Genomic DNA, 26,186 nt, shown 5'->3' with positions numbered 1-26,186 from the left:
TTAATTGAATTTTTATTTTTTTCAGTGTATCCAAAGTGTGTACATCAGTAAGATCATAAGCAGTGATCGAGATCTCCTGGCTGTGGTGTTCTATGGTACCGAGAAAGACAAAAATTCAGTGAACTTTAAAAATATTTACGTCTTACAGGAGCTGGATAATCCGGGTCAGTAATATTCTAAGATCAACTTTTCCCTTATATATGAGAATGTCGGTACTCTGAACAAAGAGGAGTGGAGAAGGAAGCAAGTTACATCTTGTCTAGGAGTATGCTTTCCTGCATAAGGGGACCTTGCTCGATGTGGACTTTGTTAAATGGGTTAAACAGCTCTGGGGTGAGAAAGGGTCCTTCTGTTAGCCTTGTGGTAAAGGCAACCGCTGACATTATTCTGATTTTTCCTTCCATTTGACTCCCTGCCTCTGATCAGGTGCAAAACGAATTCTGGAGCTTGACCAGTTTAAGGGGCAGCAAGGACAAAAACGTTTCCAAGACCTAATGGGCCACGGATCTGACTACTCACTCAGTGAAGTGCTGTGGGTCTGTGCCAACCTCTTCAGTGATGTCCAATTCAAGATGAGTCATAAGAGGATCATGCTGTTCACCAATGAAGACAACCCCCATGGCAATGACAGTGCCAAAGCCAGCCGGGCCAGGACCAAAGCAGGTGATCTCCGAGATACAGGTGGGCATATTTCCCTGTTCTCTTAAATTGGCACTTAATTGTTGTTTTTGTTGTTGTTGTTGTTTTAGGAGTTCAGGAGTCTTGGCTCAGCCTCAGCCTCCAAAGTAGCTGGGACTATAGGCATGTGCCATTGTGCCTAGTGCAGTTTTATTGCTTTCTGTGTACCTGACTTCAAGCATTTGCTTTTTACCATTTAGAGTAAAATGAAAAAATAAAGTGAAGCCAGGGGAAGACTCCTATGTAACATTAACACTGCAGATGGCCATGCCATTAGCTATCTGAAGGACTCTGTCAGAACAAGATTGTCTTCCCTTTTTTTTTTGAGACGGAGTCTCACTGTGTCACCCAGGCTGGAGTGCAATGGCACAATCTTGGCTTACTGCAACCTCCGCCTTCCAGGTTCAAGCGATTCACCTACCTCAGCCTCCTAGCTAGCTGGAATTACAGGCATGAGCCACTGTGCCCAGCTAATTTTTGTATTTTTAGTAGACATGGGGTTTCACCACGTTGACCAGGCTGGTCTCGAACTCTGAACTGCAGATGATCCACCACCTGACTCTCCCAAAGTGCTGGGGATTACAGGTGTGAGCCACTGCGCCTGGCCAGTTGTATTGACTTTAATATTACCACGAATGGTGATTATTTGAAAAGTTGTGTGAAGTCATTATAGCAGTTGATTTCCTTAGCCACCAAGTCCTGAAAATGTTAATAGTCTAATTTTCGGGAGCTTTTAAATGCATGTTTCAGTTTTAACTGGAAGAACTTCTCACTTGCTGAAAATTGTTTTTTCCTCCCTTCCTTTTGTTTACCCTTGCAACAGGCATCTTCCTTGACTTGATGCACCTGAAGAAACCTGGGGGCTTTGACATATCCTTGTTCTACAGAGATATCATCAGCATAGCAGAGGATGAGGACCTCAGGGTTCACTTTGAGGAATCCAGCAAGCTAGAAGACCTGTTGCGGAAGGTTCGCGCCAAGGAGACCAGGAAGCGAGCACTCAGCAGGTGTGCACTCAGCCCGGGTCAGCTGCCTACACTGCCCTTATGTCAGAAGCAGGCTGGGCGTGGTGGCTCACACCTGTAATTCCAGCACTTTGGGAGGCCAAGGCGGGCGGATTGCTTGAGCCTAGGAGTTTGAGACCAGCTTGGGCAACATGGCAAGACCCTCTTTCTACCTGAAAAAAAAAAAAAAAATCAGAAGCAATGCACTGCTACACATCCCTTAACAAACCAGAAGCAATACATTGCTTTGACCTGCCTGGCTACTTAACTCGACTGTGCCACTGCCTCATTGTATTCCTCTAAAACACTTGCTTTATTTCAGGATACCAGAAGCAATTTGCTGCTTTATCTCTGGCAAGAGCTGGCATGATATTTCTCTAAAATAACACAGCCCTCCGTTTCCTGGGGGTAAACAGTTATGGTCTAAGAGTATCCTCAGCTGTACTGACTAGCACAGTCATGTGTTAATTAATGGTGGGGATACCTTTTTAGAATTGCATCATTAGGCTATTTTGTCATTGTGCAAACATAGAGGGTATTTCACACACCCAGAGAGTACAGCCTACTACATACCTGGGCTATGTGGTTAGCCTATTGCTCTTAGGCCACAAACCTGTACAGCATATTACCATACTGTTTACCCTAGGCAATAGTATTTGTGTATCTAAATATATCTAAAGGTATAGAAAAGATACAATAAAATTATGATATAGGCCAGACGCGGTGGCTCACGCCCTGCAATCATAGCACTTTGGGATGCCGAGGCGGGTGGATCACGAGGTCAAGAGATTGAGACCATCCTGGGCTACATGGTGAAACCTCATCTCTACTAAAAATGCAAAAATTAGCTGGACGTGGTGACGCGTGCCTGTAGTCCCAGCAACTCAGGAGGCTGAGAATCGCTTGAACCTGGGAGGCAGAGGTTGCAGTGAGGCAAGATCGTGCCACTGTACTCCAGCCTGGTGACAGAGTGAGACTCCCTCTCAAAAAAAAAGAAATACGGTATACAGATAAATGGTATACCTGCATAGGGTACTTAACATGAATGGAACTTGTAAGACTGGAAGTGGCTTTGGGTGAGTAGTGAGTGAATGTGAAGGCCTAGGACATGACTGCATACTTTTATATAACTGGCAGCACAGTAGGTTTGTTTACATAGCATCACTACAGATGCACGAGTGATGCCTTGTGTGACAAACTTAACGACAACTGTGATGTCAGTAGGTGATAGGAAATTTTGAGCTCCATTATCATCTTAAGAGACCATCAGGCCGGGCGCGGTGGCTCAAGCCTGTAATCCCAGCACTTTGGGAGGCCGAGACGGGGGGATCACGAGGTCAGGAGATCGAGACCATCCTGGCTAACACGGTGAAACCCCGTCTCTACTAAAAATACAAAAAATTAGCCGGGCGAGGTGGCGGCGCCTGTAGTCCCAGCTACTTGGGAGGCTGAGACAGGAGAATGGCGGGAACCCGGGGGGCGGAGCTTGCAGTGAGCTGAGATCGCGCCACTCACTCCAGCCTGGGCGGCAGAGCAAGACTCCGTCTCAAAAAAAAAAAAAAAAGAGACCATCATTGTATATGTGCCCCATTGTTGACCAAAATGTTAGTGGCACATGCATGTGCATTGTTTGCTTTATTCTTCTCTGTAAATTGGAGACAACAATACCTGCCTCATTAGGTTACTATGAAGAGTTAATGAAGAACACTTAGAAAACAGAGCCTGTTAGGGAGCAAAAACTCATAAATGTTAGTTATTATCATTGTTGTTGAAATTGTGTCGTTCTGATTTCTTTTTTCTTTTTTTTGAGACGGAGTGTAGCTCTGTCACCCAGTCTGGAGTGCAGTGGCGCGATCTCTCCTCACTGCAAGCTCCGCATCCTGGGTTCACGCCATTCTCCCGCCTCAGCCTCCCGAGTAGCTGGGACTACAAGCACCTGCCATCACACCCGGCTAATTTTTTGTATTTTTAGTAGAGATGGGGTTTCACCATGTTAGCCAGGATGGTCTCGACCTCCTGACCTCGTGATCCACCCACCTCTACCTCCCAAAGTGCTGGGATTACAGGCGTGAGCCACTGTGCCCGGCCTCTGATTTCTTATAAACCTGAGACCAGTAGAAACCAGATTGCTAGATTCTTTTTTTTTTTTTTTTTTTTGAGACAGTCTCACTCTGTTGCCCAGACTGGAGTGCAGTGGTGTGGTCTCGGCTCACTGCAAGCTCCGCCTCCTGTGTTCATGCCATTCTCCTGCCTCAGCCTCCTGAGTAGCTGGTACTACAGGTGCCCACCACCATATCCGGCTAGTTTTTTTGTATTTTTAGTAGAGACGGGGTTTCACCTTGTTAGCCAGGATGGTCTTGATCTCCTGAGCTCATGATCCGCCCGCCTCGGCCTCCCAAAGTGCTGGGATTACAGACTTGAGCCACCACGCCTGGCCTAGATTCTCTAAAGAGAGCCTTGATATGAGAATCTTAAAGGTTCCACAGTGTTTCTTCCTAAAGACCTTCAGCCTTTTATTTATTAAGAGACAGAGTTGGCCAGGCCAAAAAAAGAGACAGTCTCGCTGTTGCCCAGGCTGCAGTACAATGGCGCCATCACAGCTCACTGCAGTCAACAACTCCTAGGCTCAAGCAGTCTTCCTGCAGTCTTCCTGTCTCAGCCTCCCAAGTAGCTTTTTTGTAGACTTGGAGCTCTTTGTATGTTACCCAGGCTGGTCTCAGACTCCTGGCATCAAACGTTCCTCCTCAAGCTTTCATTCTGGCCTGGTTTCCTCAGTATAGGGGTCTATGACCTTTGGTAACTTTCAAGCAGTTTTTAAGAGTTTACTGACAATTCTGCCAGAAAATCCAAGAAATTTTTTTCAGGAAACGTCGAATCACTTGTTGCCACAGTTGTAATTTTGTCATTGTTCTCCTTTTCTTCTTGGGAACTATTTTTCTTTCCTCAGACAAGTATCTTGTCACCTCTTCACCTGTCTTGAAATGGTGCGATGTTCATACTACAGTTTCGAAGTCTACTGCACATTTTGGTGGAGATGGGTGGGAGGATAAAAAGTGGGTAAATGTAGGCCCTGTTGTCAGATTGTTGGATTCTAGTCCTGGTCCCTTCGCTATGTGACCTGACTTCTCTGAGCCTTAGTAAAATGGGAGCAAAAAATGGTACCTCCCTGGCTAGGTGCAGTGGCTCACGCCTGTAATCCCAGCATGTTAGTAGGCCGAGGCAGGAGGATTGCTTGAGTCCAGAAGCTAGACCAGCCTGGGCAACCCAGGGAGACCCTGTCTCTATTTATTAAAAAATAGAGAATTAAAAAATTGTACCTTCATATAGGATTGCCATGAGCATTAAATGAGATAACCTAGGCATAGTGCTTGGCACGTGGTAATTATTTATAAGTGTTAGCTGTTCTTATTTTGTGGAAGAGTCATTATAGGATGGATACTTGATATAAATAATAATAATTGGAATTGTTTGAGAACTAACAATGCCTTAGGTGTAAGGCCTAGAAAATTATTAAACATACGCTTTTAAAAAAATTTTTAATTTTTGTGGGTACATGGTAGATGTATGTATTTATAGGATTCATGAGATATTTTGATACAGGCATGTAATGCGTAGTAATACGTCCGCATAGTTGGGTTATCTATCACCTTAAGCATTAATCCTTTGTATTATAAGCAATCTGATTATACTCCTTTAGTTATTTTAAAATGTATTATTATTGACTTTAGTCACCGTAATCTGCTCTAAAATACTAGATCTTACTCATTCTTTCTATTTTTTGTACTCATTAACTATCCCCACTGCCCCATCCCTACCCCCTTACCCTTCACAGCCTCTGGTAACCATCGTTTTCTCTCTGTGTCCATGAGTTCAATTGCTTTACTTCTTATCTCCCAGAAAAAAGTTAGAACGTTCAAAGTTTGTCTTTCTGTGCCTGGCTTATTTCACTTAACATAGTGAAACAACATTGCATAGTGAATGCAACAACATTCATGTTGTTACCAATGACAGGATCTCTTTTTTTTTTTTTTTTTTTTGAGTCTAAGTCTTGCTCTTGTCGCCCAGGCTGGAGTGCAATGGCGCGATCTCGGCTCACTGCAACCAACCTCTGCCTCCTGGATACAAGCAGTTCTCCTGCAGCCTCCCGAGTAGCTAGGATTACAGGCATGTGCTACCATGCCCAACTAATTTTATATTTTTAGTAGTGACGGTTTCACCGGGTTGACCAGGCTGGTCTCAAACTCTTGACCTCAGGTGATCCACCTGCCTCAGGATCTCCTTTTTTATGGCTGAGTAGTACTCCATTGTACTACACTTTCTTTATCCATTCTTCTTTTGATGGAGACTTAGGTTGCTTACAAACCTTGGCTATTGTGAATAGGGCTGCAGTAAACATGGGAGTGCAGATATCTCTGATACACAGATTTCCTTTCTTTGGGGTGTATACCTAGCAGTGGGATTGCTGGATCATACAGTAGTTTTCTTTTTAGTATTTTCAGGAACCTCCAACCATTTTAACTGAAGTGGGATGATATCAGATTATGTTGAGTTTTTTCCTGTAGAGTTTGGGTTCCTTATATATTTTGGTTATTAATCGCTTGTCAGATGGATAGTTTCCAGATATTTTCTCTTCTATTTGTTGATCATTTCCTTTATTGTGCAGAAGCTTTTTAACTTGATATGATCCTATTTGTTCGTTTTTGCTTTGGTTACCTATACTTGTGGAGTATTACTTAAGAAATCTTGCCAAGCCCAGTGTGCTGGAGAATTTCCCGGTGTTTTATTTTTAAATTTTTTAAAATTTATTTTTAGAGATCTTGAATTCTTGAGTTCAAGCAGTCCTCCCGCCTTGGTCTCCCAGAGTGCTGAGATTACAGGCATGAGCCACAGTGCCTGGCTGAATTTCTCCAGTGTTTTATTTTAGCAGTTTCATAGTTTGAGGTCTTAGAGTTAAGTCTTTAATCCGTTTTGACTTGATTTTTGTAGAGAGATAGGGATATAGTTTCATTCTTCTGTATATAGATACCCAGTTTTCTCAGCACTGTTTATATTACAGAGACTTGCCTTTCTCTGATGTATATTATTGGCACCTTTGTCAAAAAGTGTTTGAGGAGTTTGAGGTTATTCTCCATGAGTTCACTGTAGATGAATGGACTTGTTTTGAGTTCCCTGTTCTGTTCAGTTGATCTGTGTGTCTGCTTTTATGCCAGTACCATGCTCTTTTGGTTATTATAGTTCTGTAATTTGAAGTCAGGTAATGTGATTCTTCCAGTTTTGTTTGCTTAGCGTAGGTTTGACTGTTCTGGATTTTGTGGTTCCACATACATTTTAGGATTGTTTTGTCTATTTCTGTGAAGAATGTCATGGGTATTTTGATAGGGATTGAATTGAGTCTGTAGATTGGTTGGGTAGTATGGGCATTTTAACAATATTTAAACTACTGTAGCAATCTACAGAGTGAGACCCTGTCTACAAAAAAAAAAGTTACTTTTGAAGATTGTGCAGTTTTGTAATTGATTGTATTTATCGTCAAACTCTCCTTCAAGCAGCCTTTAGACACTGATTTTCACATCTAAGAAGCCACCAAATGGTTGATGATGTTAGTAATGCATCTGTTACCAACGCTCATCTGTGAGTCACATCATGCATTTCCAAGTTGATCTGAAGGTATATTAGGTGCTTGCCCCAGGAACCAAAATTTCTTTTTATGGCTCTGCTCAAAACGAGTGTTCTCTCCATGGTGTGAACCTGTATACCTTTGAACTAGACAGACACTTGTCTAAACATGTTCTCTTCTTAAAATACTGCTAGGTGTTCCACAACAGTGAAGATTTGGTTATTGGAGACTTTTCTTCTTTTCTGATAAAAGTGTTAAAGCTGGCCGGGCGCGATGGCTCATGCTTGTAATCCCAGCACTTTGGGAGGCCAAGACGGGCAGATCACGAGGTCAGGAGTTCAAGACCAGCCAGACCAACATGGTGAAACCCTGTCTCTACTAAAAATACAAAAATTAGCCGGGTGTGGTGGTGTGCGCCTGTAGTCCCAGCTACTTCGGTGGTTGAGGCAGGAGAATCACTTGAACTCAGGAGGCCGAGGTTGCAGTGAGGCAAGATTGCACCACTGCACTCCAGCCTGCGCGACAGATCGAGACTCTGTGTCAAAAACAAAACAAAAAAGTGTTAAAGCTGTAAATTTGTCTCTGAGCATGGCTTTAGTTACATCGTATAAATTTTGATATATTGTGTTTTTACTTTTATGCAGTTCAAAATAATTTTAAATTTTCTGGCCGGGCGTGCTGGCTCATGCCTATAATCCCAGCACTTTGAGGGAGGCCGAGGCGGGTGGATCACCTGAGGACAGTAGTGCAAAACTAGCCTCGCCAACATGGCAAAGCCCCGTCTCTACTAAAAATACAAAAATTAGCCAGGCGTGGTAGTGGGCACCTGTAATCCCAGCCACTCAGGTGGCTGAGGCAGGAGAATCACTTGAACTCGGGAGGTGGAGGTTGCAGTGAGCCGAGATTGTGCCACTGCACTCCACCCTAGATGACAGTGAGACTCCATCTCAAAAAAAAAAAAAAAAGAAAAAATTAGCTGGGCGTGGTGGCACGTACCTGTAGTCCCAGCTACTTAGGAGGCTGAGGCAGGAGAATCTTGAACTCAGGAGGCGGAGGTTGCAGTGAGCCAAGATTGTGCCACTGTGCTCCAGCCTGGGCAACAGAGCGAGACCCTGTCTCAAAAAAAAAAAAAAAGTTCCTTGGAATTCTTCTTGGGTTTTTTTATAAGTGTATTGTTTAATTTTCAAATATTTGAGGTTTTCCCAGATTTCTTTCTGTTGTGAACCTCTAACTTAGTTCCATTGTGGTGAAGGAACATACTTTATGGGATTTCAGTCTTTTTCCAGGTATTGAGACTTGTTTTGTGTCCCATCATATGGTCTCTCCTAGAGAATGTTCTGTGTGCTTGAGAAGAATGTGTATCATAGGTTATTTTATGTTCTTTTTTTCCCCATAATATAAGTATATTTTGCGTATTGTAAATATATTTGTACATTGTTACTATTTCAGAACACATTTTCTTTTTTTGGAGACAGAGTCTTGGTCTGTTGTCCCAGTGTGGAATACAGTGGCACGATCTTGCCTCACTGCAACCTCCGCCTCCTGGGTTCAAGCAATTCTCCTGCCTCAGCCTCCCTAGTAGCTGGGACTACAGACGCACACCGCCATGCCTGGCTAATATTTTTTTGTATTTTAGTAGAGACGGGGTTTCACCATGTTGCCCAGACTGGTCTCAAACTCCTGAGTTCAGGCAATCCGCCCACCTCACCCTCCCAAAGTGCTAGGACTACAGGCATGAGCCACTGCGCCCAGCCTGCAGAAAACATTTTCAAGAGGTCCTGTTGCTGCTTAGGATGTTGGTATAAGTGCTCTGGAGCAGTATGTCATAATGGAAAAGTACATGAGCTTTGAAACAGGGATACTTGAGTTTGAATATGGATTTTTATTAATTGTCTGTCCTTGGGCAAGTCATGTAACTTCTCAGAGCCCTCATTTATAGAAGATCAATAACGTTATTGAGTGGCAAGCAATAAAAACTGACCTTGAGCTGGGCGCTGTGTCTCACGCCTGTTATCCTAGCACTTTGGGAGGCCGAGGTGGGCGGATCACCTGAGGTCAGGAGTTCAAGACCAGCCTGACCAACATGGAGAAACCTGTCTCTACTAAAAATACAAAATTAACCCGGCATGGTGGCGGGCAGCCTGTAATCCCAGCTACTCGGGAGGCTGAGGCGGGAGAATCACTTGAACCCGGGAGGCGGAGGTTGCAGTTAGTGAAGAGCATGCCATTGCATCCAGCCTGGGCAACAAGAGCAAAATTACATCTAAAAAAAACCCAAAACTAACCTTGACTAATTTCAGCATATTAGTCAAATAGTTCTAGGAATCTACATAGCAGGAACTAATGACAGTGTCTTCAGGGTGCCATTATGAGAAGAAAGTATCTTCTCCAATCATGTCCTTTATTGGCCACTGTTGAGAGACCCCAACTCTCAGATGAGAAGGTCCTATGGCCTTCTCCAGGGTCATATATGCTCACCACTTGGCCAGAAGAAGGCACAGCAACTTGACTTTGACTAACATTCTCCCAAAACTGTAGTGGGGAAAGGATAATTCCCAAAGAAAAATTGGGGTGTGGTGTTGTTGGTTTGTTGTTGTTGTTTTTTGTCAAGTAACCGTTATTTTGATGGGGCTTTCTTTTCTTTTTTTCTTTTTTTGAGGCGAAGTCTCGCTCTTATCGGCAGGCTGGAGTGCGGTGGTGGGATCTTGGCTCACTGCAACCTCCGACTCCCTGGTTCAAGCGATTCTCCTGCCTCAGCCTCCCAAGTAGCTGGGATTACAGACTGTATGCCACCACGCCAGGCTAGTTTTTGTATTTTTAGTAAAGACAGGGTTTTACCATGTTGGCCAGGCTGGTCTTGAACTCCTGACCTGGGATTAAAGGCCTAAACCACCGCACCTGGCATGATGGGTCTTTATTCTTCAAAGTGGGGGAAGGGATCCTAGAAAAACAGAGACGAGGCCAAGCATGGTAGCTCACACCTGTAATCCCAGCACTTTGGGAGGCCAGTGTGGGTGAATCACAAGGTCAGGAGTTCAAGACCAGCCTGGCCAATATGGTGAAACACCATCTCTACTAAAATAAAAAGAAATTAGCTGGATGTTTTGGTGGGTGCCTATAATCCCAATACTTTGGGAGGCCAGTGTGGGTGAATCACAAGGTCAGGAGTTCAAGACCAGCCTGGCCAATATGGTGAAACACCATCTCTACTAAAATAAAAAGAAATTAGCTGGATGTCTTGGTGGGTGCCTATAATCCCAGCTACTTGGGAGGCTGAGGCAGGAGAATCGCTTGAACCCAGGAGGCAGAGGTTGCAGTGAGCTGAGGTCACGCCACTGCACTCCAGCCCAAGCAACAGTGTGAGACTCTGTCTCAAAAAAAAAAACAAAAAAAGACGAGACAACCAGTACAGTACTTACAGGGCTATTACGATGATTAAATGAGAGACTAGCTGTGAGGTGATTGGTATAGTGCTGTGCTTAATACACACTATCATTTTATTCATTTTATTATACGGGTTAAGTGTTTCTAATCTGAAAATCCAAAATTAGAAGTGCTGTACAATCTGAAACTTTTTTGAGCACCAACCTAATGCTCAAAGGAAGTGCTTATTGGAGCATTATGGGTGTTAGATTTTTGGGTTAGGAATATTCAAACAGTAAGTACTATAAAATGCAAATATTCCAAAAAAAAATCTGAAATCTGAAACATTTCTGGTCCTAAGCAAGCATTTTGCAAAGGGATACTCAACCTGTAGTACATTCTTTATCATTATTTTAAGTAGTTAATATATTGTGGTATAGATTCTGAGGTGGTATTATAGCAAATTCGATTGTATTATTAAAAAGCATATTTATATTTGAGAGCTTAGGATTATTGGAGAGAATAAAACAGTGAAGCTTTGGTGTTATGAGGGAATTTTAGAAAAGTGCAGTCTTTCAGTTCATGCTCTTTCATTTTTCACTCCCTCAGGTTAAAGCTGAAGCTCAACAAAGATATAGTGATCTCTGTGGGCGTTTATAATCTGGTCCAGAAGGCTCTCAAGCCTCCTCCAATAAAGCTCTATCGGGAAACAAATGAACCAGTGAAAACCAAGACCCGGACCTTTAATACGAGTACAGGTGGTTTGCTTCTGCCTAGTGATACCAAGAGGTCTCAGGTAGGTAGAGATGCCTTTTGTTGTTGTTGTCTTTGAGACAGGGTCTCGTTTGAGACAGGGTCGCCCATGGTGGAGTGCAGTGGGATAAGCATGACTCACTACAGCCTTGACCTCCTGGGCTCAAATGATCCTTTTGTCTCAGCCTCCCAAGTAGCTGGGATCACAGGCGTGTGACATCACACCCAGCTAATTTATTTATTTTTTAAGAGACTGGGTCAACTGGGCACAGTGGCTCATGCCTGTAATCCCAACACTTTGGGAGGCCGAGGTGGGTGGATTATCTGAGGTCGGGAGTTCAAGACCAGCCTGACCAACATGGAGAAACCCCATCTCTACTAAAAATACAAAATGAGCTGGGTGTGGTGGTGCATGCCTGTAATCCCAGCTACTCAGGAGGCTGAGGCAGGAGAATCACTTGAACCTGGGAGGCAGAGGTTACGGTGAGCCGAGATCACGCCGTTGCACTCTAGCCTGGGCAACAAGAACATAATTCTGTCTCAGAATAAAAGAAACGGTGTCTCACTATGTTGGTGTCAAACTCCTGATCTTAAGTAATCCTCCCACTTTGACTTCCCAAAGTGTTGGGGTGCTGGGATTGCAGACATTAGCCACTGTGGCCGGCCTTCCTTCCTTCCTTCCTCCCTCCCTTCCTCCCTTCCTCCCTTCCTCCCTTCCTCCCTTCCTCCCTTCCTCCCTTCCCCCCTTCCCCCCTTCCCCCCTTCCCTTCCCTTCCCTTCCCTTCCCTTCCCTTCCCTTCCTTCCCTCTCTCTCTCTCTCTTTCTCTCTCTCTGTCTCTCTTTCTCTCTCTCTCTCTTTCTTTCTCTCTCTCTCTCTCTCTTTCTTTCTTTCCTTTCCTTTCTTTCGAGTTGAGGTCTCATTATGTTGCTCAGGCTGGCCTCGAACTCCTAGGCTCAAGCAGTACTCCTGCTTCAGCCTCCTAAAGTGCTGGGATTATAGATGTGAACCACCACACCTAACCCAAGATGCTTTCTTACTGAATTTTCTCCCGCTGAAGAGTTAACGAGGAGGAGAGATACTGATCAGGCTGACCAGTTAAATAACTTTCATATGTGCATCTTTCCTTTTCTTCCCCTTCCCTTTTCTCCCCCCCCCCCACTCCCTCCCCCACTTTCTCCCCTCCCCTCCCCTCCCCTCCCCTTCCCTTTTCTGTTTCTCAACTGAAGCAGTGGGAGTGGAAAAGGAACAAAGAAATCTGTAACTGGTTGTGATCAATTAGTTGTAAACACCACCACACTTGAATGAACCATGTGCATCTTTCTTGCTAACCTGTTAAAACACAAAGACTTAACTCTTTGGGACTGTGGCGTCTGGATCAGTGATATTTTGATAGCTAGAAAGTTAAACTGGGCCAGTGTCTGAAAGAGATACCAGTGAAAACCTCACCCCTTCATCACTCAGTACATGATGCTGTCAGTCTAACAGTCTTGCCTCAGGTACAATAGCATAAAATACTTTACAGTTAATTAGGGAGACGAGGAGTTAGGGAAAGTATGAAGTGTGACGTGAACTCGTTTTTTTAGGGAGATAATTTATTTTTGCTAGTGATATTTTTCCTGTGCCTTGGGATGGCATACATCTCCCTTTCTGCATCTGAAAGACGCAGGACGCAGAACCTTCTTTCCTCATCCTCTTACCTTTGCTCAGTCTATAGAGAGATTTAACATCGAAAGTTAAAATTGAATGAGTCATCCTTCCTTTATGCAAAATGTGGAAGAATCTGACATTTTACATAAGTTTAGGGCCTATAAGATGACTAAAATATTAGTTTTGATTCAACTCATGAGCACAAATTTCAAGCCAGAGAGTTTTGCCCTACTCTTTGAAGGAGAAAAAGACAAGAAATTTTCTCTTGCGTTTTGGAAGTAACTAATTTTTTATATTGATTTATTCATAGGCAGTAGATCTCTGGTCACTGAGTTTTTCTTGATCTGGTATGTTTGAAAAAACCTTGAGAGTTCTTCTTTTGTTCGTAAAACCCAAATTTGAATCTGGTACTAAGCTGTTATTAATCACATATCCAGGATCGAATACAAACATCATTGGGTACGGTGGCTCATGCACTTCAGGAGGCTGAAACAGGAGGATCACTTGAACCCAGGAGTTTGAGATCAGCCTGGGCATCATAGCGAGACCCTGTCTCTACAAAAAAACTAAAAATTAGCCAGGCGTAGTGGTGCACAGCCTGGGGAAGAGTGTGCAAAAAAAAAAAAAAAATATATATGTGTGTGTGTGTGTGTGTGTGTATACATCTCTCTCCAAACAATACAAATAATAATCTTTGCAGTAGTGCCATCATGGTTCACTGTAGCCTCAACCTCTTGGGTTCAGTTGATCCTCCCACCTTAGCCACCTGGGTAGCTGGGACTACAGATTCATGCCACCACAGCTGGCTAATTTTTTTATTTTTTATTTTTTTTGGAGAGACAGGATCTCACCATGTTACCCAGGCTGGTCTTGAATTCCTGGGCTCAAATGATCCAGTCTCCTTGGCCTTGCAAAGTATTGGGATTACAGGCATGAGCCACTGTGCCCTGTCTTGGAAGTAGAACTTATATGTGTGTGTGTCTGCCTCCCCCATTGAGATCTAGCACAGTACCTGACATAGGTCCTCTCATTTAATAAATAGATACGGTTTGGGCTGGGCATAGTGGCCACACCTGTAATCCCAGCTACTCAGGAGGCTGAGGCAGGAGAATCACTTGAACCTGGGAGGCAGAGGTTGCAGTGAGCCGAGATCACGCCACTGCATGCCAGTGTGACAGAGTGACAGAGTGTGACAGAGACTGCATCTCAAATAATAATAATAAAAAATAAATAAGTTTAGGTATGCTTTGTGTGTCAGGGCATGGTGCTGGGAGGTCAGTTCATTTTTTTTTTTTCTTTTTTTGGGTTGGGGGAATAGAGTTGCTCTGGTACCCAGGCTACAGTACAGTGGTGCCATCTTGGCATACTGCATCCTCAAACTCCTGGGCTCAAGCGATCCTCCAGCCTCGGCCTCCCAAGTAGCTGGAACCACAGGTGTGTACCACTGTGCCCAGCTAACTTTTAATTTTTTTATACAGATAAGGTCTTGCCATGTTGTCCAGGCTGGTCTTGAACTCCTGGGCTCAAACAGTCTTGCCTCAGCCTTTCAAAGTGCTGGTATTACAGGTATGAGGCACTGCACCCAGCCTATTTTATTGTTTTTGCAAAGAGGAGCTCACTCTGTTGCACAGGTTGGAGTGCAGTGGCTATTCATAAACACAATCGCACTCTAAAACAGTTGAAACATCTACCTCTTAGGATTGTTACAGAAGATAAAGTAGTTGATGTGTAAAGTACCTATAGTCACTCAATAAATGTTAATTCCCTGTTGGAGAAGGAGGATATGCCAGGCGAGCCATCTTCCTGCTCCTTAGAAGAGAGCTGATTTTAACTTTGTTAGTGTCATCATCTTACAGTTATTTTGCATCTCCATGTAGCCTTCCCATGTGATCCTTGTTCTTCTCCTTCAGATCTATGGGAGTCGTCAGATTATACTGGAGAAAGAGGAGACAGAAGAGCTAAAACGATTTGATGATCCAGGTTTGATGCTCATGGGTTTCAAGCCGTTGGTACTGCTGAAGAAACACCATTACCTGAGGCCCTCCCTGTTCGTGTACCCAGAGGAGTCGTTGGTGATTGGTAAGTAGCGTGGACCACGGATGAGTGACTCTAACACACAGTGCAGTTTATGGAGCAGCGCTTTGTAAATGGGCACTGCTTGGACACTGTATAGGAGATGTTAATAGAGTATGTTGAAAGTGTTTCAAGCTCTACCTGGTGCAGTGGCTCATGCCTGTAATCCTAGCACTTTGGGAGGCCAAGGCAGATGGATCACCTGAGGTCAGGACGAGCCTGGCCAACATAGTGAAACCTTGTCTCTACTAAAAATACAAAATTTAGCCAGACCTGGTGGCTTGCGCCTGTGATCCCAGCTACCTGGGAGGCTGAGGCACGAAAATCACTTGAATCTGAAAGACAGAGGTTGCAGTGAGCTGAGATCACACCACTGCATTCCAGCCTGGGCGATAGAGTGAGACTGTCTCAAAAAAAAAAAACCAAAAGTGTTTCAAGCTCAAATTTTGGAAATGTGGGAATAAAGAAAGTTAAACAGATGTCTTTTTTTTTTTTTTTTTTTTTTTGGAGATGGAGTTTTATTCTTGTCACCCAGAGTAGGGTGCAGTTGTGCAATTTCGGCTCACTGCAACATCCGCCTCACGGATGAGGACTGTGGAATTCAGCTTTATAATTTTTTTTTTAATTTACTTTTTATTTATTTATTTATTTATTTATTTATTTATTTATTTATTTTTGAGACAGAGTCTCGCCCTGTCACCCAGGCTGGAGTGCAATGGCCTGATCTTGGCTCACTGCAACATCCGCCCCCCTGGTTCAAACGATTCTTCTTCCTCAGCCTCTCGAGTAGCTGGGATTACAGGAACCCGCTACCACGTGTACCTAATTTTTGTATTTTTAGTAGAGATGGGGTTTCACCTTTTTGACCAGTCTGGTCTCAAACTCGACCTCGTGATTCACCCATCTCGGCCTCCCAAAGTACTGAGATTATAGGTGTGAGCCACTGTGCCTGGCCTTATTTATATTTATATATGTATTTTTTGTTGTTGTTGCCCAGGCTGGAGTGAAGTGGTGCAGTCTCGGCTCAGTGCAACCTCCGTCCCCTGGGTTCAAGCGACTCTCCTGCCTGAGCCTCCCAAGTAGCTGTGATTATAGGTGCACGCCACCATGCCTGGCTTAAATTCTCTATTTTTAGTAGAGATGGGGTTTCACCATGTTGGCCAGGCTTGTCTCGAACTCCTGACCTTAGGCGATCCACCCGCCTTGGCCTCTCACAGTGCTGGGATTACAGGCGTGAGCCACCACATCCAGCCTGGAATTTAGCTTTTTAAAAACAGTTTCCCGTGTAATTCTTTTTTTTTTTTTTTTTTTTTTTTTGAGACGGAGTCTTGCTCTGTAGCCCGGGCTGGAGTGCAGTGGCCGGATCTCAGCTCACTGCAAGCTCCGCCTCCTGGGTTCACGCCATTCTCCTGCCTCAGCCTCCGGAGTAGCTGGGACTACAGGCGCCCGCCACCTCGCCCGGCTAGTTTTTTTTGTATTTTTAGTAGAGACGGGGTTTCACCGTGTTAGCCAGGATGGTCTCGATCTCCTGACCTCGTGATCCGCCCGTCTCGGCCTCCCTAAGTGCTGGGATTACAGGCTTGAGCCACCGCGCCCGGCCCCGTGTAATTCTTTGAAGCATCAGATAAGAGAGCAGAAAGCAAACAAAACCAAAATAAGCCCACAACTTTTTCTCTAGTGTTGGAAATTAAAGAGGATGTGAACCTTGTCGTTGTGTTTATTTGTGCAGTCTAGATCCTTTCTTCCTCTGTGCTACGGCTCATGAACACCCCAAATTTGACTTAATTGGTTTTCATTAGTAACTGGGGTCATGTCGTTAACCTAGTGTCAGTAAAAGTGAATTGACATTAATAATTTACTTTTTTTTTTTTTTGAGACAGTCTCACTCTGTCACCCAGGCTGGAGTCCAGTGGCACCATCTTGGCTCACTGTAGCCTCAAGCTCCCAGACTCAGGTGATTCTCCCACCTCAGCCTCTCGAGCAACTGAGACTGCAGGTCTGCACCACCACGTCCAGCTAATCTTTTGTATTTTTAGTAGAGATAGGGTTTTGCTGTGTTGGACAGGCTGGTCTCGAACTCCTGGACTCAAGCAATCCACCTGTCTTGGCCTCCCAGAGTGCTGGGACTGTAAACGTGAGCCACCTCATCTGGCCAATAATTCACTTTCTGTTTGTTTGTTTGTTTTAAAACAGTCTTGCTCTGTTGTCCAGGCTGGAGTGCAGTGGCGAGGTCTTAGCTCGCTGCAAGCTCTGCCTCCTGGGTTCAAGCGATTCTTCTGCCTCAGCCTCCCAAGTAGCTGGGACTACAGGCACGCACCACCATGCCCAGCTAATTTTTGTATTTTTAGTAGAGACGGGGTTTCACCATATTGGCCAGGTTGGTCTCGAACTCCTGACCTCGTGATCTGCCTGCCTGTACCTCCCAAAGTGCTGGGATTCCTGGCGTGAGCCACTATGCCTGGCCATAATTCCCTTTCTTAAGTGGAATGTTTGGGGCTTCTAAACCTCTTACTCCTTTTAAAAATTTTCCTTTCTATGTCTCTGCTGCCCCCGTTTTCCCCTCAGCTGGGGGTCCTCCAACCCTTACCTGTTGAGATATTATAAGCCCTTTAAAGGCTTGGTATGGTGGCTCATGCCTGTAATCCCAACACTTTGGGAGGCTGAGGCTGGAGGATCAGTTGAGCCCAGGAGTTGGAGACCAGTGAGGGTGACTTAGAGAGACCTTGTCTCTACAAAAACTCAAAACTAGCTGGGTGTGGTAGTGCATGACTGTAGTCCCAGTTATTCAGGAAGCAGAGGTGGGAAGATTGCTTGAGCTTGGGAGGTCAAGGCTGCAGTGAGTTGTGATTGCAGCACTGCACTCTATCCTGGGTGACAGAGCGAGACCCTGTCTCAAATAAATAAATAATAAAATTAAAATAAGCCCTTTAAAGAAAATAGAAGAGAAACTGTAGGGCTAAAAGAGAAGAAAGGAGGAAACCGTTTTAGGAGGCTGGTCACTGGGCTTTTTGTTTTCTAGGGAGCTCAACCTTGTTCAGTGCTCTGCTCATCAAGTGTCTGGAGAAGGAGGTTGCAGCATTGTGCAGATACACACCCCGCAGGAACATCCCCCCTTATTTTGTGGCTTTGGTGCCACAGGACGAAGAGTTGGATGACCAGAAAATTCAGGTGACTCCTCCAGGTATGTGGCAGAGATATTTCCAGGGCTTCTGAACCTTGCCCATACTTTGGAATCATCCATGGGCTCCTAATGCAGACCTACTGAATCATAGTCTCTGGGAATGGGGCTTAAAAATGTCTATTTTTTAGCTTTCTTGGGTGAATTTAATGCACAGACAGATTAGGCCACTAAATATGGTTATGGGGTGCACAGCATGCGCAGCCATACAAGGCTGATCTGCAGCTGGGATAGAGAAGTGTCTGCTTAGGGGACTGTTTGCAGATTACTGACACAAGTTCTTGGTACCTCATTGCCGACGCCTTTCTTTCCAAAGCCATTGTTTGGCACCCTTGTAATGTCTAATGTTTGGTTTAGTTCCTGTACAAACCAACCGTGGGGTTTGCCAAGATAGTGAGGTAAAGCAGAAAGACCATGGATTTTAAAGTCAGATTTGACTTTATCTTGTGCTTATGTGTCTGGAAGCCTGCTTGCTTTTGTTTTGGGCCCATCTCTGCTGCTTGTTAGCTGGTCGACGTGGGCAAGTAATTTAACCTTTCTATTTAATATTTCTTAGCTACAAAGATGGGTGTTCTGGAGCACCTTTCCCTTGGGGTGGTTTTACATTTAAGATGCGTTACTGTAGTTTTAACTTTGATCCTCAGCATGTTCAGGAGTGCTCAGTTACTAAGCTATTATCTCTCGGCTCCAAATTCACCATTTTATGCTCTGCACTGCTGAGGCTGAGATGATCCAGACCTAATTTCATCTTTCACGGCTGGCTCTCAGGTTGTGTCTATAGTGGGTGCTAGAGGGAGACCAAAGGGCAGAGGAGAGGTGAGGGACTTGCTTCTTCCTGTTTGCTCAGTGTGGTCAGCATTGTTAGCAAAGGCTTTCACTTGGTAGCAGCAGTTAGTTACAGAGCCTAGATTTTTTAGTCCTTCCAGAACCAGCCAGTAATTGAACTAAAATCAGCCTGATAACCCTTACCTGTTTCCTTTTATTTATCATGTGGTAGAGGGTAAGGAAAAAAAGGGCGAGGGTGAAGCTCAGAGGAGGCCCCCATGGAGCTGGGATTTAGCCCTCCAGGGAGGAGGCACTGTCCAGCTAGCTCTGGATGTATCAAAAAAGCTGGAGACTGGAACCAACTGCTGCCAGGTAAAGGGTCTCTGCTGGGGCAGTACAGACAGGAATAGTAAATACAGGAGGGCCACAACCACAGTTTTGCTTTCTGCAATTTCAGTTACCCATAGTCAACCATGGTCCAAAAATTTTAAATGGAAAATTCCAGAAAAAGTTTAAAAGCACAATCCCACCTGGGGCAGGAGTCATCCATTTGTTAAGCATCTTCCCACTGTAAATGCTACCCACCGGTTAGTCACTTAGTAGCTGTCTTGGTTATCAGATTGACTGTCAAGGTGTAATATGTATTACAGTGCTTGTGTTCAGGTCACCTTATTTAATAATGGCCCCAAAGCACAAGTGTGGTGCTGGCAATTTGGATATACTAAAGAGAAAGTCATAAAATGCTTCTTTTAAATGAAAAGATGAGAGATCTTGACTTTAATGAAGAAAAAAATATCATATGCTGAGGTTGCTAAGATATACGGTAAGAAGGAGTCTTCTATCCACAAAATTGTTAAGAAGGAAAAAGAAATTTCATCTTAGTGGCCGGGCGTGGTGGCTCACGCCTGTAATCCCAGCACTTTGGGAGGCCTAGCCAAGTGGATCACGAGGTCAGGAGATCGAGACCATCCTGGCTAACACAGTGAAACCCCATCTCTACTAAAAGTACAAAAAATTAGCCGGGTGTGGTGGTGGTCGCCTATAGTCCCAGCTACTTGGGAGGCTGAAGCAGGAGAATGGCGTGAACCTGGGAGGCAGAGTGTGCAGTGAGCTGAGATTGTGCTACTGCACTCCAGCCTGGGTGACAGAGCGAGACTCTGTCTCAAAAAAAGCCTGGGCGTAGTAGCTCACGCCTGTAATCCCAGCACTTTGGGAGGCTGAAGCCGGTGGATCATGAGATCAGGAGATTGAGACCATCCTGGCTAACACAGTGAAACCCTGTCTCTACTAAAAATACAAAAAATTAGCCGGGTATGGTGGGTGCCTGTAGTCCCAGCTACTCGGGAGGCTGAGGCAGGAGAATGGTGTGAACCCGGGAGGTGGAGCTTGCAGTGAGCCGAGGTCACGCCACTGCACTCTAACCTGGGTGACAGAGCAAGACTCTGTCTCAAAAAAAAAAAAAGAAAAAAATTCATCTTAGTTATTTTCTTTCCTTTTTTTACATAAATTGAGACAGGGTCTCACTGTGTTGCCCAGGCTGGTCTCTAACTCCTGAGCTGAAGTGATCGTCCTGCTTCAGCCTCCCAAAGTGCTGTGCTTACCGACGTGAGCCACCATGCCCAGCCCAAGCTGGTTTTGCTCTTGCACCTCAAACTGTAAAAGTTACTGCCACAGTACATGAGAAGTGCTTAGTTAAAATAGAAAAGGAGGCCAGGCACTGTGGCTAATGCCTATAATCCTAGCACTTTGGGAGGCTGAGGCAGATGGATCACTTGAGCCCAGGAGTTTGAGACCAGCCTGAACAACATGGTGAAACTCCTTCTCTTCAAAAAATACAAAAAGTTAGCCAGGTGTGGTGGTGTTTACCTGTAGTCCCGGCTACTTGATAGGCTACTTGAGTCTGAGAGGTAGAGGCTACAGTAAGCTGTGATCACACCACTGCATTCCAGCTTGGGTGATAGCAAGACCCTGTCTCAAAAAAAAAATGATGAAGGCTGGGCGCGGTGGCTCACACCTGTAATCACAGCCCTTTGGGAGGCCGAGGTGGGCAGATCCCCTGAGATCATGAGTTTGAGACCAGCCTGACCAACATGGCGAAACCCCGTCTCTACTAAAAGTACAAGAATTAGCCGGGTGTGGTGGCGCATACCTGTAATCCCAGCTATTCAGGAGGCTGAGGCAGGAGAACCGCTTGAACCTGGGAGGCGGAGGTTGCAGCGAGCCGAGATTGCGCCACTGCACTCCGGTCTGGGTGACAAGAGTGAAACTCCATCTCAAAAAAAAGAAAAAAAGAAAAAAACGTTAAATATTAAATGTATGAATGTACAACATGGACAGAAACATGTTTTAATTGATGGCAGTCAGGTTTGGTGCTGTCCGAGGTTTCGAGTATTCTCCGGGGTTCTTCAAACATATTCCCCAGGGATAAGGGATCTACAGTATACAGGAAGGGGCACCCCTCCTCCCTTGCAGTCCTCTGGAAAATGCAGAGGGAGTCTGTTAGGCAGATAATAACAAAAACCAGCTGGTGAAGTTCGAGAAATAGGGCCTACAGGGCCCCGGCCCCAGCACCACAGGATATAGAAGGAGGAATTTGGAGCTGAGAAACAAGTGACTGTAACACTTGAAGTCAAATGAAAGAAAATTTATCTCCCTTCTTCAGGCTTCCAGCTGGTCTTTTTACCCTTTGCTGATGATAAAAGGAAGATGCCCTTTACTGAAAAAATCATGGCAACTCCAGAGCAGGTGGACAAGATGAAGGCTATCGTTGAGAAGCTTCGCTTCACATACAGGTGAGTCAATCTCAGACCTTCTGGAACTGCCTCTGGAGTTGAAAGTCTTATTAGAAATTTAGCTTGGGCATAGGCCAAGAGAATGACACTACTCTTCAGCAAACTGACAGATTACTACTTGTTATTAATAGTTTTTTGAAAGCCATATAGATAATGGAAGCTTTTATTATATTGGAGACTCTGGGATTTTGTGGTTGCTGTGTTGTGCTGTACTTAGCCAGATTAGTTGGTTGAACAAATTCAGAAAAATAGCGGGATTCTTAGTCGCCCTTCTCCTTGCTTGTTTGTGTTATTCCACAATGAGCAAAAGTAAATAAATATAGTGTAAATTGTTACAGGCTTAAAAGAATGATTAAGTAATTCAAGTCATTCCCTCTCACATATATAATAGACCAACTCTCAAAGGCTTCATAATAGGACACTAAACATAATTTTTTTCACATACCATTTTTAAAAAAAATTTTATTTTAATTATTTTGAGACAGGGTCTCTGTCACCCAGGTTTGAGTGCAGTGGTGTTATCGTAGCTCACTGCAGCCTTGACCTCCCTGGGCTCAGGTGATTCTCCCACCTCAGACTCCAGAGTAGCTGGACCATAGCCTTGCACCACCACGCCTGACTAATTTTTGTATTTTTTGTAGAGATGGGGTTTCACCATGTTGCCCAACTGGTCTCAAACTCCTGTGCTCAAGCCATCTGCCTGCCTCAGCTTCTCAAAGTGCTGGATTACAGGCGTGAGCCAGGGTGCCCAGCCAGGTTTGCTTTTTAAGTTGACCTGAGACGAAGTCTGGCTCTGCCATCCAGGCTAGGGTACAGTGGCATGATCATGGCTCACTGCAGCCTCGATCTCCTGGACTCAAGCAGTCTTCCTACCTAAGCCTTCTGAGTAGCTGGGACCACAGGTGTGCACCAACATGCCTGGCTGATTTTTAAATTTTTTGTAGAGACAGGGTCTCACCATGTTGCCCAAGCTGGTCTCGAACTGCTGAACTCAAACATTCCGCCTACCTTGGCCTACCAAAGTGCTGGGATTACAGGCATGAGCTACTGCACCTGACCTCAACTGTTTTACTTGGGGTGTTTTTCTCAGCTGACCCCGGACCTGTAGTATCTCAGGTGGTTTTATTTATTCTTATTTTTTCAATGTTTAAATTGTCATGTTTCAATTGAGTTATATTATTGTTTTAACAGAAGTGACAGCTTTGAGAACCCCGTGCTGCAGCAGCACTTCAGGAACCTGGAGGCCTTGGCTTTGGATTTGATGGAGCCGGAACAAGCAGTGGACCTGACATGTAAGGAGGTTGAATCGAGTAGTTCTTTTCATGGGAGGCTTTCTTACTGTTTCCACTCTGAACCAGTAATTTAGGTGCATTTCCCAGTACTCTTTAAACACTTAACCTCATTGCCTAGACCCCCTCTTTTTGGGAGCTTTTCTAGACCAGCTTAAACAGCCAGGGACCAGATTTGGCTGGTTCTGTAGTGAGAGGAGGAGAGTGGCAGGCTTCTGAGACTGCCTCTGAACTAAGCCACTCTGTGACTACCTGCTAGTGAAAGTTAAAAAATAATGTAAGAGGCCCAGCACGGTGGCTCATGCCTGTAATCCCAGCACTTTGGGAGGCTGAGGCAGGTGGATCACGAGGTCGAGAGATTGAGACCATCCTGGCCAACATGGTGAAACTCTATCTCTACTAAATAAAAAAAAATTAGCTGGTTGTGGTGGTGTGGGCCTGTAGTCCCAGCTACTCAGGAGGCTGAGGCAGGGGGATCGGTTGAACCCAGGAGGCAGAGGTTGCAGTGAGCTGAGATCACACCACTGCACTCCAGCCTGGTGACAGAGCGAGACGCCGTCTCAAAAAACAAAACAAACAAGCAAAAATAATATAAGAGGAAATGAGTGGTGGATATGGGTTTAGAATCTAGTGACTCCCGGGCTACCTCTGCCTCCTGAGTTCAAGCTCTTCTCGTGCCTCAGTCTCCAGAGTAGTTGGCCCCCGCCCAGCTAATTTTCAGTAGAGATGGGATTTCGTCATGATGGCCCGACTGGTCTCAGAATGATCTCTTTTACATTAGACAAAATAGCCCCAGTGTTAAAAGCAGAAGAGTTATTGGACCATTGTTACTGTGGCACCTGCTTAGCTGTGTCTGGCGGAAGAGAAACGTTTTGAGCTAAACGGCCCATCTCATCCTTTCAGGCCTTAGGCAAATTCAGAAGTCGGTGGCCTAGTGCCTAGAAAGGTAGTTTAGGACACAGGCTTTGGAGGTGACTGATGTCTATTTGAATCTCAGCTCTGCTACTTACTAAATTGAGTAGCTTTGGGGATATTACTTAATCCCTCTGAGACTTGGTTTCATTTTTGGTAAAATGTGGATAATGATATTGTTCTTACAAGGTGTTAACAAAATGTAGGCCCTGACACTCAGTAGGTGCTCAGAACACAACCATTCTCTTTAGTCCACAGCTTTTCCATTCCCAGGATCTCAACTCCTTACGTTCTGGCATCCAGCCCTATAAGTTCATGGAAAGTCCTGTTTTCTCTCCCTACCTCTATTTTCAAAACAGTTAGCTTGGCTGCCCTAATATTTTTTTCTTTTTTTTTTTTGAGACAGAGTCTTGCTGTGTTTCCCAGGCTGCAGGGCAGTGGTGTGATCTTGGCTCGCTGCAGCCTCCGCCTCCTGGGTTCAAACAATTCTGCCTCAGCATCCTGAGTAGCTGGGATTACAGGTGCTTGCCACCATACCCAGCTAATTTTTTTTTTTGAGATGGAGTATCGCCCTGTCGCCCAGGCTGGAGTACAGTGGCGCGATCTCCGCTCACTGTAAGCCCCACCTCCTGGGTTCACACCGTTCTCCTGCCTCAGCTTCCCAAGTAGCTGGGACTACAGGCGCCCGCCAACACGCTCGGCTAATTTTTTCTTATTTTTAGTAGAGACGAGGTTTCACCGTGTTAGCCTGGATGGTCGCTATCTCTTGACTTCGTGATCCGCCTGCCTCGGCCTCCCAAAGTGCTAGGATTACAGCATGAGCCACTGCGCCCAGCCTGCCCTTATATTTCTTATAACCTAAATGACCCAGGTTTCTATCCTCAGCCCTCTCTTCTCTGCCTTCTTGTTTTCTTATCCACTCCCAGACCCTCAGTTGCCACGTCATGGCCGTGACCCCCAGGCCTATATCTCCAGCCCTGTCCTTTCTTCTAAACTCTTGGCTGGAACCTCCAGCTACCTGGTCAGTGTCTACTGTAGGACCTGGATATCCTTCTGCGCAAACATCTGAACCTTTGACTCTTTCCTCTTTTACATCCCTCAGTCTTTTCTAATCAAATGCCTGTATATTTCCCTCTAACACCAATATATGCTTCTTTTTAAATATTTATTAAAGACTGGAAGTTGTTTTCCCACTCTCTTCTCAGCTTTGTGACACTGTACCACTAGGGTTTTCATCCTGTGCTGGTGGAAACCCTCCGACTCCTTTCCTGGACCTGCTTCCCTTCTTCTACAGGGCTGCTCTGAGTGACTGAGCCCCACCTTCCTCTCACATTCCACTTCTCCCCTGCTGCCCCTCAGCAGGTTAAACTGGCAGTTCTCAAAGTGTGATCCCTAGATTGGCAGCCTCAGTGTCACCAGGGCATTTGTGAGAAATGCAAATTATTGAGCCCTCTCCCAAGCTGATTGAATCTGATGCTTAGGTGGGTGCCCAGAAACTTGTGGTTTTCTTTGTTGTTGTTGTTTTGAGACGGAGTCTCACTCTGTCGCCCAGGCTGGAGTGCAGTGGCACGATCTCAGCTCACTGCAAGCTCCGCCTCCTGGGTTCACTCCATTCTCCTGCCTCAGCCTCCTGAGTAGCTGGCACTACAGGCACCTGCCACCACGCCCAGCTAATTCTTTTGTATTTTTAGTAGAGATGGGGTTTCACCATGTTAGCCAGGATGATCTTGATCTCCTGACTCTGTTATCTGCCTGTCTTGAGTCTTGGCCTCCCAAAGTGCTGGGATAACAGGTGTGAGCCACCTCATGTGGCCAGAAACATGTTTTAACAAGCCTTCCAGGCGGTTCTAAGACATGCCACTACTTTTTTTTTTTTTTTTTTTGACATGGAGTCTGGCTGTGTAGCCTAGACTGGAGTGCAGTGGCGCAATCTCGGCTCACTGCAAGCTCTGCCTCCCGGGTTCACGCCATTCTCCTGCCTCAGCCTCCCGAGTAGCTGGGACTACAGGCGCCCACCACCACGCCCGGCTAATTTTTTGTAGTTTTAGTAGAGACGGGGTTTCACCGTGTTAGCCAGGATGGTCTTGATCTCCTGACCTCGTGATCCGCTCGCC

At 45.1% G+C, this 26,186-nt stretch overlaps 1 protein-coding gene across 1 annotated transcript in view; it reads left to right on the top strand.

Moving 5' to 3' along the window:
- XRCC6 (X-ray repair cross complementing 6) overlaps positions 1-26,186 on the top strand; it is a 44,489-nt gene that overhangs the window by 13,767 nt on the left and 4,536 nt on the right. The window contains exons 4-11 of the mRNA XM_007975919.3: positions 26-164; positions 427-681; positions 1,502-1,685; positions 11,272-11,458; positions 14,974-15,142; positions 18,156-18,317; positions 21,742-21,871; positions 23,063-23,163. Coding sequence (XP_007974110.1) covers positions 26-164; positions 427-681; positions 1,502-1,685; positions 11,272-11,458; positions 14,974-15,142; positions 18,156-18,317; positions 21,742-21,871; positions 23,063-23,163 — 1,327 coding nt within the window. The remainder of the gene's footprint in view (positions 1-25; positions 165-426; positions 682-1,501; positions 1,686-11,271; positions 11,459-14,973; positions 15,143-18,155; positions 18,318-21,741; positions 21,872-23,062; positions 23,164-26,186) is intronic.

The sequence above is a fragment of the Chlorocebus sabaeus genome, chromosome 19 (assembly GCF_047675955.1).
Source record: "Chlorocebus sabaeus isolate Y175 chromosome 19, mChlSab1.0.hap1, whole genome shotgun sequence".
Classification (NCBI taxonomy): domain Eukaryota; kingdom Metazoa; phylum Chordata; class Mammalia; order Primates; family Cercopithecidae; genus Chlorocebus; species Chlorocebus sabaeus.
This window is presented reverse-complemented; position numbering and strand designations above follow the sequence as displayed.